Source organism: Oncorhynchus kisutch, linkage group LG8, assembly GCF_002021735.2.
Source record: "Oncorhynchus kisutch isolate 150728-3 linkage group LG8, Okis_V2, whole genome shotgun sequence".
Classification (NCBI taxonomy): domain Eukaryota; kingdom Metazoa; phylum Chordata; class Actinopteri; order Salmoniformes; family Salmonidae; genus Oncorhynchus; species Oncorhynchus kisutch.
The window spans coordinates 46,026,463-46,039,656 of record NC_034181.2 but is presented as its reverse complement, the minus strand read 5'-3'; the positions used below and the strand labels follow the sequence as shown (position 1 = coordinate 46,039,656).

At 42.0% G+C, this 13,194-nt stretch overlaps 1 protein-coding gene across 3 annotated transcripts in view; it reads right to left on the bottom strand.

Annotated features, from left to right (window-relative positions):
• The window catches only part of LOC109895613 (rhotekin-like), a 91,686-nt gene extending 84,860 nt beyond the window's left edge, over nucleotides 1-6,826 (bottom strand). For 2 of the 3 annotated variants that reach the window (XM_031830437.1, XM_020489459.2), the window contains exon 1: nucleotides 5,509-6,496. In XM_031830437.1, the coding sequence (XP_031686297.1) occupies nucleotides 5,509-5,604 (96 nt within the window). In that variant the 5' untranslated portion in view covers nucleotides 5,605-6,496. Of the gene's footprint in view, nucleotides 1-5,508 lie in introns of all 3 variants that reach the window. The other variant, XM_020489458.2, reaches the window with a different exon arrangement.
• Between the last annotated feature and the right edge of the window lie 6,368 nt (nucleotides 6,827-13,194).

Below are 13,194 nucleotides of genomic sequence, written 5' to 3'. Positions count from 1 at the left end.
GGAGGTGAGCGGCAGCCATGAAATAAAGGGAAACAAGAAACACAGCTCAAAGAGGAGCCAAGAATGTGGTCACGACTATTCAAAAAGGGATGTGTTAAAACCTGAAGAAACGGGAAAGTTAGGAGGAGTAGAAGAAAGTCTTTCTAGATGACTGAAAACAAACCAAGGAGTTAGGGACCAGTGTTTCCGCTAGGATTGTTTTGTTCAGCAGCAGTGACATTTTGTCATGGGGCTGAGAGAAAATGTCTTTGAGACCTAACAATCATCAAAATAAAAATGATTGATTAAAAAGCAAACTATAAATAAATAAAATACACACATATATATATATACACACAAAGTCGTAAGTTTACATAGCCAAATACATTTCTACTCAGTTTCCACAATTCCTGACATTTAAGTCTAGTAAAAATTCCCAGTCTTAGGTCAGTTAGGATCACCACTTAAAATTAAGAATGTAAAATAGAATAATAGTAGAGAAAATTGTTTTTTTCAGCTTTTATTTCTTTCATCACATTCCCAGTGGGTCAGAAGTTTACATGCACTCAATTAGCACGTGGTAGCATTGCCTTTAAATTGTTTAACTTGGGTCGAAAGTTGGGTGAATTTTGTCCCATTCCTCCTGACAGAGCTGGTGTAACTGAGTCAGGTTTGTAGGCCTCCTTGCGCACACACACTAAGTCCTGCCCACAAAACCTTCTATAGGGTTGAGGTCAGGGCTTTGTGCCACTCCAATACCTAGACGTTGTTGTCCTTAGGCCATTTTGCCATAACTTTGAAAGTATGCTTGGGGTCATTGTCCATTTGGAAGACACATCAGCGACCAAGATTTAACTTCCTGACTGACTGAGGTCTTGCTATGTTGCTTCAATATATCCACACAATTTTCTTCCCTCATGATGCCATCTATTTTGTGAAGTTCACCAGTCCCTCCTGCAGCAAAGCACACCCACAACATGATGCTGCCACCCCCGTGCATCACAGTTGTGATGGTGTTCTTCGGCTTGCAAGCATGACCCTTTACCTCCAAACATAACGATGGTCAAACAGTTCTATTTTTGTTTCATCGGACCAGATGACATTTTTCCAAAAAGTACGATCTTTGTCCCCATGTGCAGTTGCAAACCGTAGTCTGGCTTTTTATGGCGATTTTGGAGCAGTGGCTTCTTCCTTGCTGAGTGGCCTTTCAGGTTGTCGATATAGGACTTGTTTTACAGTGGATATAGATACCTTTGTACCCGTTTCCTCCAGCATCTTCACAAGGTCCTCTGCTGTTGTTCTGGGATTGATTTGCACTTTTCGCACCAAGGTACGTTCATCTCTAGGAGACAAAACGCATCTCCTTCCTGAGCGGTATGATGGCTGCGTGATCCCATGGTGTTTATACTTGTGTACTATTGTTTGTACAGATAAACGTGGTACCTTGAGGCATTTGGAAATTGCTCCCAAGGATGAACCAGACTTGTGGAGGTCTACAATTTTTTTTCTGAAGTCTTGGCTGATTTCTTTTGATTTTCCCATGATGTCAAGCAAAAAGGCACTGAGTTTGAAGGTAGGCCTTGAAATACATCCACAGGTACACCTCCAATTGACTCAAATGATGTCAATTAGCCTATCAGAAGCTTCTAAAGCCATGACATCAGTTTCTGTAATTTGCAAGCTGTTTAAAGGCACAGTCAACTTAGTGTATGTACACTTCTGACCCACTGGAATTGTGATACAGTGAATTATAAGTTTAATAATCTGTCTGTAAACAATTGTTGGAAAAATTACTTGTGTCTTGCACAAAGTAGATGTCCTAACCGTCTTGCCAAAACTATAGTTTGTTAACAAGAAATTTGTGGAGTGGTTGAAAAACGAGTTTTAATGACTCCAACCTAAGTGTATGTTAACTTCCGACTTCAACTGTATACTCTACACTACCATTCAAAAGTTTGGGGTCACTTAGAAATGACCTTGTTTTTGAAAGGAAACCAAATGTTTTGTCCAGTAAAATAACATCAAATTGATCAGAAATACAGTGTAGACATTAGTTATTTACAACATTAACACTGTTGCTGGAAACAGTTGATTTTTTATGGAATATCTACATTATTAGCAACCATCACTCCTGTGTTCCAATTGCACATTGTGTTAGCTAATACAAGTTAATCATTTTGAAAGGCTAATTGATCATTAGAAAACCCATTTGCAATTATGTTAGCACAGCTGAAAACTGTTGTCCTGATTAAAGAAGCAATACAACTGGCCTTCATTAGACTAGTTGAGTATCTGGAGCATCAGTATTTGTGGGTTTGATTACAGGCATGAGTGATGGTTGCTGATAATGGGCCTCCGTACACCTATGTAGATAAATCTGCCGTTTCTAGCTACAATAGTCATTTACAACATTAACCTTTCTAGCGCAGGCGTTCCGCTAGCGACCCGCTTTGACAACAGCCAGTGAAATTGGAGAGAGCAAAATTCAAACTACAGGATTAAATATTTATAACTTTCATAAAATCACAAGTGTAGTACATCAAAATAAAGCTTAACTTCTTGTTAATCCAGCCGCTGTGTCAGATTTTTAAAAAGGCTTTATGGCGAAAGCACACCATGCGATTATCTGAGGCAGAGCCCCGCATACAAAAGCATGAAAAACATATTTCAACCAGGCAGTTGCGCCACGAAAGTCAGAAATAGCGATAAAATAAATGCCTTATCTTTGATGATCTTCTGTTGGCACTCCAAAAGGTCCCAGATACATCACAAATGGTCCTCTTGTTCGATAATGTCCTTTATATCCATAAAAACTCAGTTTAGCTAGTACGTAAATAAATTGAAAAATTTAAGATGGAGAATCGTTAGTCTTTACTGGAGAAAAATACCAAAGAACGCGCTCTCATCCACACGCATGGAAACACTACAGTCAAAAATGGGAGCCACCTAGAAAAACTACAATCTCTGGCTCATTATTTTTTTAAACAGCTTGAAACTCTTTCTAAAGACTGTTGACATCTTGTGGAAGCCCTAGGATCTGCAATCTGGGAGGACTTTACCTTATAATAAAAATGTGTGCAAAGCTGCCAAGGCAAAGAGTAGCTGCTTTGAAGAATCAAAAATATATTTTTATTTGTTTAACACTTTTTTGGTTACTATATGATTCCATATGTGTTATTTCATAGTTTTGATGTCTTCACCATTATTCTACAATGGCCCTCACTAAATGAATAGAAGGGAAATACTGAGAGACTATAATTCTGCGAGTGGTGCACTGACACTTGTTTGTTGTCTGGAATGCTGGCTCTGCTGCTTCCTCGCCAGGGTTATTCTATGTAACCAAATGAGCTCAGAACAGCTGCCCCTCTATGAGCAAACAGATGTCTTACCTGTAGAACTCACGTTTGCACACTGGACAGGCACAGTCCTCCCAGTCAGCAACAGTGACAACAAATGGGAAGTTGGCAGTGTTTTTAGACCATAGCAATTGGATCATCCACAGCACTCTTCTAAATGACCTTTAGGGCAAAAGACAAATTATGCTACAGCTGAATGGAGGCCTCTCTGCAGCAGACAGAGAAGTCGTCATCCTGGAGCTCCAGTGGGTTGCACAGCCCCATCACATACAAAGAATTGCTGTTCCAGCAACCCACACAGGCAGGGAAGGAGAGGAAGGGGGGGGGGGGGGGGGGGCAATGAAGAGAAACAAGCCTGTCCAAGCAATACTGTTTACTGAGATATTACACACAGACTGACAACCCAGTTAGGATCTCTTCGTTGAGAGAGTATCTGCCACCGTTCTCTGCCAGCATAGGACACAGATTCAGCATGTACATTGACTGGCTGCTTCCAGTTTGTCAGTAAACAAGGCAGTGTCTTAAAGCAAGCTCTTTCATAGAGTATAATTGAATGGTTTGAGACTGACTGACATTTGGTGGCTGGAATAAAAAAGGTTACAACTCATGAGAGTGTCAATGATGATTCTGTAATATCTGAGCGGTTGATTAGGTTAGGGGTTCAACAGGGAGGCAGAGAACGCCAGGGGGAAAGACAGCGTTCTAAACTCTGTTCTGGTTAGGGATACTATAGCTCCCGAGTGGCGCAGCGATCTAAGGCACTGCATCTCAGTGCTCGAGGCGTCACTACAGACCCTGGTTTGATCCCGGACTGTACCACAACCGGCCGTGTTCGAGAGTCCGATTTGGCCCAGCATTGTCCGGGTTAGGGGAAGGTTTGGCCAGGGTAGGCAGTCATTGTAAAAAAAAATATATATACTTAACTGACTTGCTTAGTTAAATGAAAAACACACAGTGGAGACGCATCTAGTTTCTGTCTAAATGCCAGAGAGCTAGCTGGTGCAACCTGCTAGCTGGTGTCTTTATTCTAGAGAGAGGAGCCAGCTCCACTGAGTATATGTATGGGGTCTGAAAAGGGTGTGTGTGTGTGTGTGTGTGTGTGTATGCGTGCATCCATTAGACATTCATTGCTCTATTTACCAAGCCAAGTTGCCCATCATGTGCCCATTAGACAGCCACATGGACCACCTGGCTGTCTGTTTGGAACAGATGAACTAAGACACTGGAAGTGAGCTGCCAACCTGTGCGAATGGTGATATGACTGTCCAACACAGTGCCCAGCAGTGGCAGAGGCTGGCACTAGCATTGTCACTTAGATAACACGCCCCCAACACCCTAACACACAACAGCTGCAGAGCCAACATAGTTTTACAACAGAGCAGCCAAAAGCCCAAGAAATTAAGCATTAAAATGTCCTTTTGACATATTTCCCATATCACCATGCGTCTCCTGCCTCTCTCCCAAGACTAAGACATTGAGATGCTCTAGCTATTTCCTCCGCTTGTCAAAGGAACAGAGATGTGGACTATGTTATGCATAGTGTTCACATCAATGACACCACACGTTGTTAGGCATTGATATAAGTATTGCATCATTATTTCTTCCTCCCTCTGACACACACACACACTTTTGCCCCTTTGGGGACTTGCGAGTCCCACATGTGCAGCTGGAGACAATCTTAGTTATTCTCCAACCCGACTTTTCTTACTGTAGATGGCGTGTTTTCTATTTTCTCTCACAGAGCTAGCTCGGCCATAAGGAGACCACAACGGAGTATGCATAACCCTTTTGTCAGAGACATTCTTCAGCCACACCCGCTCAACTTTTAACATTACCTGTAAAAAAAAGCAGTGAACTCACTCAGTAAACCGGCTCACGCAGTTGTAACAGCTCAGGGGGAAGTGAGAGCCTGTACACCTTACCTGGTTCCTGCCACATCATACACTCAGACGGCGTGCCAAACAGCTTTACAGCTCTCCCCGAATTTTGACACCCTATGATTTGTACACTTAAGCTTGAAAATGTCACTTCACTGACATGCACTGCAAAGATATGACATGGCAAAACTGCACATTGAATGGCCGGTGAAAGAAGAGAGGATATCAGACAAAGCCAGTGAGAGAGTCTGGAGGGACTTAATGATGACTGACAGAGCTTCCATAAGGTACATTACCTGTAAACTGAGGGCGATCTGTCGGATGTACATCATGTTCAGGTCCTCCAAAATGCGCAGTTTGTCTTCCATGTCTGCGTATCTGTCCATTGGCATCCCACGAAGTAGTATCCACAAATTGAGGTAGCATATGCTTGAAAATGTTCACTTCCACCCCTCAAATTAAACTTAATTTGTTGCAAATTAAAAGCGTTTATGGGAGCTGAGAACTCAAATTCCTCATGAAAAAATGCCAAGAACGCTCATGGTAGCAGATGAAAACAAACATGAAGAGACAGTATTGTAGATCCGTTTCGATAATTTGCTGGTAGATAAAGTACAGGTGGCGCGTTACGCACAAGTCTCCAAAAACAATGCGCAAAATAGCATACACCGTAACCTTTTCGTCTTCTGAAGTATATCCAGACCAGTTTCGCTGTGTTAAAACTTCCAAAGTCCACAATACACTGACTTCTCCGAACGCAAGAAGAGACGTGTGCGAGAGCCCTAACAGCATACAGTAACACTGTTCATAAAACATACAGCTAGTCCGTGTATATTCTTGACTACCTTTTTTTTTTTTTCAAGCAACAAAGGGCTTCTCAAACACCCACAGTGAACACCCCTCCTTGGCAGTATGGGAAAGAATGGTCCTTTTTTTAAATGCAATTCTTCTCTTTGTGTCTTTGCGTCCTGATTGAGAGTGCTGTCTGTCGGCTGTGATAAGACCTCTCCACAAAAGGGCATTGCCTCCGCGGGAGCGAACATCACAACAACTCAAATGTGCGCAGTACTTGCCACGGTAGCCGAGGGACGTTACGCTAAATTAACCCATACAATGCTCCTCTCGCAACCGAGCATTAAATATAAAATAAAAATACAAAGTACGTGAAGGGGAGAATATTGTTGTCTCCATGCCCTTAAACAATAAATTATAGGTCTACGAAATAGCAGACAAACGGGCATTTAAAAAGGAATTGTAGCGGGTCAGAAAGCATTGATCTATTCAGACACTTGATAACAAATGACGAAATTAAAACTGTACCAGACAGCGCATTATCACGGTTTGAAAAGATGCCTAACCTAACAGCAAATTAAAGATTAACCCCGAAAACCTCGGCCCCACAAAGCAAAACGCTGACAACGGAATGAGACCAGAACACAATCTGAATTAATACACCGGACAAAAAAATAAATGCAATATTTAAAGTGCTGGTTTCATGAGCTGAAATAAAATATCCATGAATTGTTCCATACCCACATAAAAAGCTTATTTCTGAAAAACGTTGTGCACAAATTTGTTTATATCCCTGTTAGTGAGCATTTTTCATTTGCCAAGATAATCCATCCACTTGACAGGTGCATATCAAGAAGCTGGTTAAACAGCACGATCACTACATAGGTGCACCTTGTGCTGGGGACAATAAAATGTGCAGTTTTGTCACACAACACAATAAAACAGATGTCTCAAGTATTGAGGGAGCATGGACTGTCCACCAGAGCTGTTAATTTATATACCATAAACCGCCTCCAACATAATTTTAGAGAATATGGCAGTAAGTCCAACCAGCCTCACAACCGCAGACCACGTGTATGGCGTTGTGTGGAAGAGCAGTTTGCTGATATGAACATTGTGAACAGAGTGCCTGATGGTGGCGGTGGGGTAATGGTATGGGCAGGCAGGCATAAGCTAGGGACAACAATCACAATTGCATTTGATCAATGGCAATTTGAATGCACAGATACCGTGACGAGATTCCAAGGCCCATTGTCATGCCATTCATCCGCCGCCATCACCTCACGTTTCAGCATGATAATGCACAGCCCCATGTCGCAAGGTTCTGTATACAATTCCTGGAAGCTGAAAATGTCCCAGTTCTTCTAATGGATAGAGTTCTCCAATTTAAGTAAAACCAAAAATAAGCGACTATCAGTATAGAATTCTGAAAACTATTCGGCCTATTATTGTTTTTAAAACTCTGAAAATAGGCTACAATTTAGAGCTTGCAATCAAAGGGAGGATATTCCTAAGTTGTAGCCTAATAAAGATGCTAAGCCTATATGTTTTCAACAAAAAATGCTGTTTTTCCAAGCATCGCTGAATTTATCAACAGTAGGCTAAACAGTTAAACTTTCCAACGTTGTCTCAGTTGACACAGCCAAATGTTGGTCCCCACTCTTCAACTCTCAAAGCACTGGCTCTCTAACTTGCCATTTCTAGTTATTTATTGTATTGTGTGTTTCCTCTTCACCAGTGGCTCTTCAGAGTCCTGAGACAGAGACAATCCCAAAGCTAAGCGTTCTAGTGTCTATTTCATGCCAAAGGTTCCTCTCGCTTTCCTCTTAGAAACTTCTGGGTTTAAAAGATGCACACACCAGGGATCTTAAGCACGACAAATGTGTAGCATATTGCACAATCAGATTTGTAACATTTTACAGGAATTGCAAAACTTGTGTGACATCATATGAAATTGCAGAATTCCTAACATACCACATAAAAAAAGAAAATGAACAAAGCCCTCCCCACACAGAGCACAGGAACAGGACAAGGGAGAGAAGTAGCTCACCGAGTCATTTCCCCCAAGAAAAGCCTCCGTCCTGAAGTTTGAATTACCCAACTAATCGGCCTCAGACACTGGGTTAGCCTGCACACAGTAAGAAAATAGACGCATTGTTCTAGTGGAGGTGTAAAGACAAATAATGGAGGGGAATGCTCTCTGGGATGGTGTTCAGTGTTTATGAAAACAGTCTGACTGGTTCAGAGATTCAGAGGTTCAGCCTCCCCAAACTCCAGCAGTCCCCTCTGAAAGTCTCTGACATGTGGAACAGGACGGGGAAAATCCCCTGTGAGATAGCTGGCTGATGTCCTCGCACATTGTTGAGACAGATGGTGATAGCTTGATTTTGTTCAAACTTGCAGACATACCAGCTGTCCCTCACACACTGAATGTCATCCTCCATTTAAAACAAACTGAAGGGCTTCAGGCAGGAGGCCACAGGTGAACAATCAGCTTAGACTTGCAAGAGGTCAGCTCACACCATTAATAGGGGGCTTGTCACTCATTCTAACAGTCACTGGAAGGTGGTCTGGAAGAAATGGATCATTTAAGATCCTATATAAATAGATACACAATAAACACAAGACACTCTATTTAGTATGATATGTTACGTTTGGTATGGTTACATAAGACAGATTGGACTGTCTTATGAATTATACGAAATGCTCTGAGACCAGGTTGGACTGTCATTGGACTGAACAATGCACTAGAGTTCCAGTGTAAACACATCCACAACTACCTATTAGGTCAGCTACAATAGACTGAAGGTAGAGCCAGGGGAACTACCAAAATACTTAAATTATAGATTGCGGGACGGTTTTGGTAGTTGTCTTTTAGTTGTCTTTTTTATATGTATATATATGTATATACAGTGCCTTGCGAAAGTATTCAGCCCCCTTGAACTTTGCAACCTTTTGCCACATTTCAGGCTTCAAACATAAAGATATAAAACTGTATTTTTTTGTGAAGAATCAACAACAAGTGGGACACAATCATGAAGTGGAACGACATTTATTGGATATTTCAAACTTTTTTAACAAATCAAAAACTGAAAAATTGGGTGTGCAAAATTATTCAGCCCCCTTAAGTTAATACTTTGTAGCACCACCTTTTGCTGCGATTACAGCTGTAAGTCGCTTGGGGTATGTCTCTATCAGACTGAAATTTTTTCCCATTCCTCATTGCAAAACAGCTCGAGCTCAGTGAGGTTGGATGGAGAGCATTTGTGAACAGCAGTTTTCAGTTCTTTCCACAGATTCTCGATTGGATTCAGGTCTGGACTTTGACTTGGCCATTCTAACACCTGGATATGTTTATTTTTGAACCATTCCATTGTAGATTTTGCTTTATGTTTTGGATCATTGTCTTGTTGGAAGACAAATCTCCGTCCCAGTCTCAGGTCTTTTGCAGACTCCATCAGGTTTTCTTCCAGAATGGTCCTGTATTTGGCTCCATCCATCTTCCCATCAATTTTAACCATCTTCCCTGTCCCTGCTGAAGAAAAGCAGTCCCAAACCATGATGCTGCCACCACCATGTTTGACAGTGGGGATGGTGTATTCAGGGTGATGCGCTGTGTTGCTTTTACGCCAAACATAACGTTTTGCATTGTTGCCAAAAAGTTCCATTTTGGTTTCATCTGACCAGAGCACCTTCTTCCACATGTTTGGTGTGTCTCCCAGGTGGCTTGTGGCAAACTTTAAACAACACTTTTTATGGATATCTTTAAGAAATAGCTTTCTTCTTGCCACTCTTCCATAAAGGCCAGATTTGTGCAATATACGACTGATTGTTGTCCTATGGACAGAGTCTCCCACCTCAGCTGTAGATCTCTGCAGTTCATCCAGAGTGATCATGGGCCTCTTGGCTGCATCTCTGATCAGTCTTCTCCTTGTATGAGCTGAAAGTTTAGAGGGACTGCCAGGTCTTGGTAGATTTGCAGTGGTCTGATACTCCTTCCATTTCAATATTATCGCTTGCACAGTGCTCCTTGGGATGTTTAAAGCTTGGGAAATCTTTAAACTTCTTCACAACAGTATCTCGGACCTGCCTGGTGTGTTCCTTGTTCTTCATGATGCTCTCTGCGCTTTTAACGGACCTCTGAGACTATCACAGTGCAGGTGCATTTATACGGAGACTTGATTACACACAGGTGGATTGTATTTATCATCATTAGTCATTTAGGTCAACATTGGATCATTCAGAGATCCTCACTGAACTTCTGGAGAGAGTTTGCTGCACTGAAAGTAAAGGGGCTGAATAATTTTGCACGCCCAATTTTTCTGTTTTTGATTTGTTAAAAAGGTTTGAAATATCCAATAAATGTCGTTCCACTTCATGATTGTGTCCCACTTGCTGTTGATTCTTCACAAAAAAATAGTTTTTTTTATCTTTATGTTTGAAGCCTGAAATGTGGCAAAAGGTCGCAAAGTTCAAGGGGGCCGAATACTTTCGCAAGGCACTGTATATGTGTGTGTGTGTGTGTGTGTGTATATATATATATATATATATGTGTGTGTGTATATATGTGTATATATATATATATATATATATGTGTGTGTGTATATATATATATATATATATATATATATATATATATATATGTGTGTGTGAACGTGTCTCAAGTAATCATGGTATGAAATTATTATATATTATGAAAATAACAAACCTCTTTATGGGCTTAGTTGTAGAATTGTACAAATTATCGTAATTATGTTCCAGACCCCGACGAGCCGCTCCAGCCAAAATCGTCCCGCGGCTGAATCTTGTTGCCTACCCCTGACCTAAATGATAGAGTGCGCTAGGGGGCGGCTAGTTGAAATACAGTGTTATAATTATACCTGGACACACCAGTGACGCCACAGAGCTCAGGTATTTAGGGAGTGCAAATTAGCTGGTGGCGTAGTGCTGACTGTAGTGTCGCCCGATATGCTAATCAGCTAACGGGAGGTGTGTGTGAAGTCACTCCATTACCCAATCAGGCATTAGCGTAAGGCCTTATCCTGGAATAATGTGATTCTAGGGCTATGAGGCAGTGAGATATATAGACTCTGCTTTGTTGAGGTAGTAGGCCAACACAGAGCCAAGAACCTATCTAGAATTGTGGCAGTAGAACCATTCTGTTTCTTCTTTATAGAACCCTTCTATTATACCTGCATCTACGTTCCCCATCTTTGATCAAATAGGAGAACATGTGGAAAATATGATGACAATGTCCCAGGGTGGGATGGGCAGGGAAAGAGAGAGGGAGAGACAGTCTGTGCTTTTCTTTCAAAAGCAAGGAAATTTCTAAGTGACCCCAAACTTTTGACCGGTAGTGTAAGTATTCAGACCCTTTACACAGTACTTTGTTGAAGCACCTTTGCAGCGATAACAGCCTCCAGTCTTCTTGAGTATGACGCTACAAGATTTGCACACCTGTATTTGGGTAGTTTTTTGTTCTTCTCTGCAGATCCTCTCAAGCTCTGTCAGGTTGGATGGGGAGCGTCGCTGCACAGCTATTTTCATGTCTCTCCAGAGATGTTCGATCGGGTTCAAGTCTGGGCTCTGGTTGGGCCCCTTAAGGACATTCAGAAAATTGTCCCGAAGCCACTCGTGTTGTCTTGGCTATGTGCTTAAAGTCGTTGTCCTGTTGGAAGGTGAACCTTCGACCCAGTCTGAGGTCCTGAGTGCTCTGGAGAAGGTTTTCATCAAGGATCTCTGTACTTTGCTTTGTTAATCTTTTTCATGATCCTGACTAGTGTCCCAGTCCCTGCTGCTGAAAAACATCCCCACAGCATGATGCTGCCACCAACATGCTTCACCGGAGGGATGGTGCCAGGTTTCCTACAGACTTGACACTTGGCAGCCTCCAGTATTTATGCTGCAGTAGTTTATGTGTCGGGGGGCTAGGGTCAGTTTGTTATATCTGGAGTACCTCTCCTGTCCTATTCGGTGTCCTGTGTGAATCTAAGTGTGCATTCTCTAATTCTCTCTTTCTCTCTTTCTCTCTTTCTCTCTCGGAGGACCTGAGCCCTAGGACCATGCCCCAGGACTACCTGACATGATGACTCCTTGCTGTCCCCAGTCCACCTGGCCGTGCTGCTGCTCCAGTTTCAACTGACCTGAGCCCTAGGACCATGCCCCAGGACTACCTGACATGATGACTCCTTGCTGTCCCCAGTCCACCTGGCCGTGCTGCTGCTCCAGTTTCAACTGTTCTGCCTTATTATTATTTGACCATGCTGGTCATTTATGAACATTTGAACATCTTGGCCATGTTCTGTTATAATCTCCACCCGGCACAGCCAGAAGAGGACTGGCCACCCCACATAGCCTGGTTCCTCTCTAGGTTTCTTCCTAGGTTTTGGCCTTTCTAGGGAGTTTTTCCTAGCCACCGTGCTTCTACACCTGTTTGGGGTTTTAGGCTGGGTTTCTGTACAGCACTTTGAGATATCAGCTGATGTACGAAGGGCTATATAAATACATTTGATTTGATTTGGCATTCAGGCCAAAAAAAATTCAATCTTGGTTTCATCAGACCAGAGAATCTTGTTTCGCATGGTCTGATAGTCTTTAGGTGCATCTTGGAAAACTCCAAGCGGGCTGTCATGTGCCTTTTACTGGGGAGTGGCTTCCGTCTGGCCACACTCCCATAAAGATCTGATCAATTCAATCAATTGAATTTACCACAGGTGGACTCCATTCAAGTTGTAGAAAGCTCTCACGGATGATCAATGGAAACAGGATGGACCTGAGCTCAATTTCGTGTCTCATAGCAAAGGGTCTGAATACTTATGTAAATAAGTTAAGTTTTATTTTATTTTATACATTTGCTAAAAACCTGTTTTTCTCTTTGTCATTATGGGGTATTGTATGTAGATTGATGAGGAGAAAATGTAATTTAAACCATTTCAGAATAAGGCCATGGATTTTCAAGTCAAAATGGTAACTAGGCCACTTAGGAACATTCAATGTCATCTTGGTAAGCAACTCCAGTGTATATTTGGCCTTGTGTTTTAGGTTATTGTCCTGCTGAAAGGTGAATTTGTCTCCCAATGTCTGTTGGAAAGCAGACTGAACCAGGTTTTTGCCTGTGGTTAGCTCTATTTTGTTTCTTTTTAACCTAAAAAAAAACTCCCTAGTCCTTGCCGGTGACAAGCATACCCATA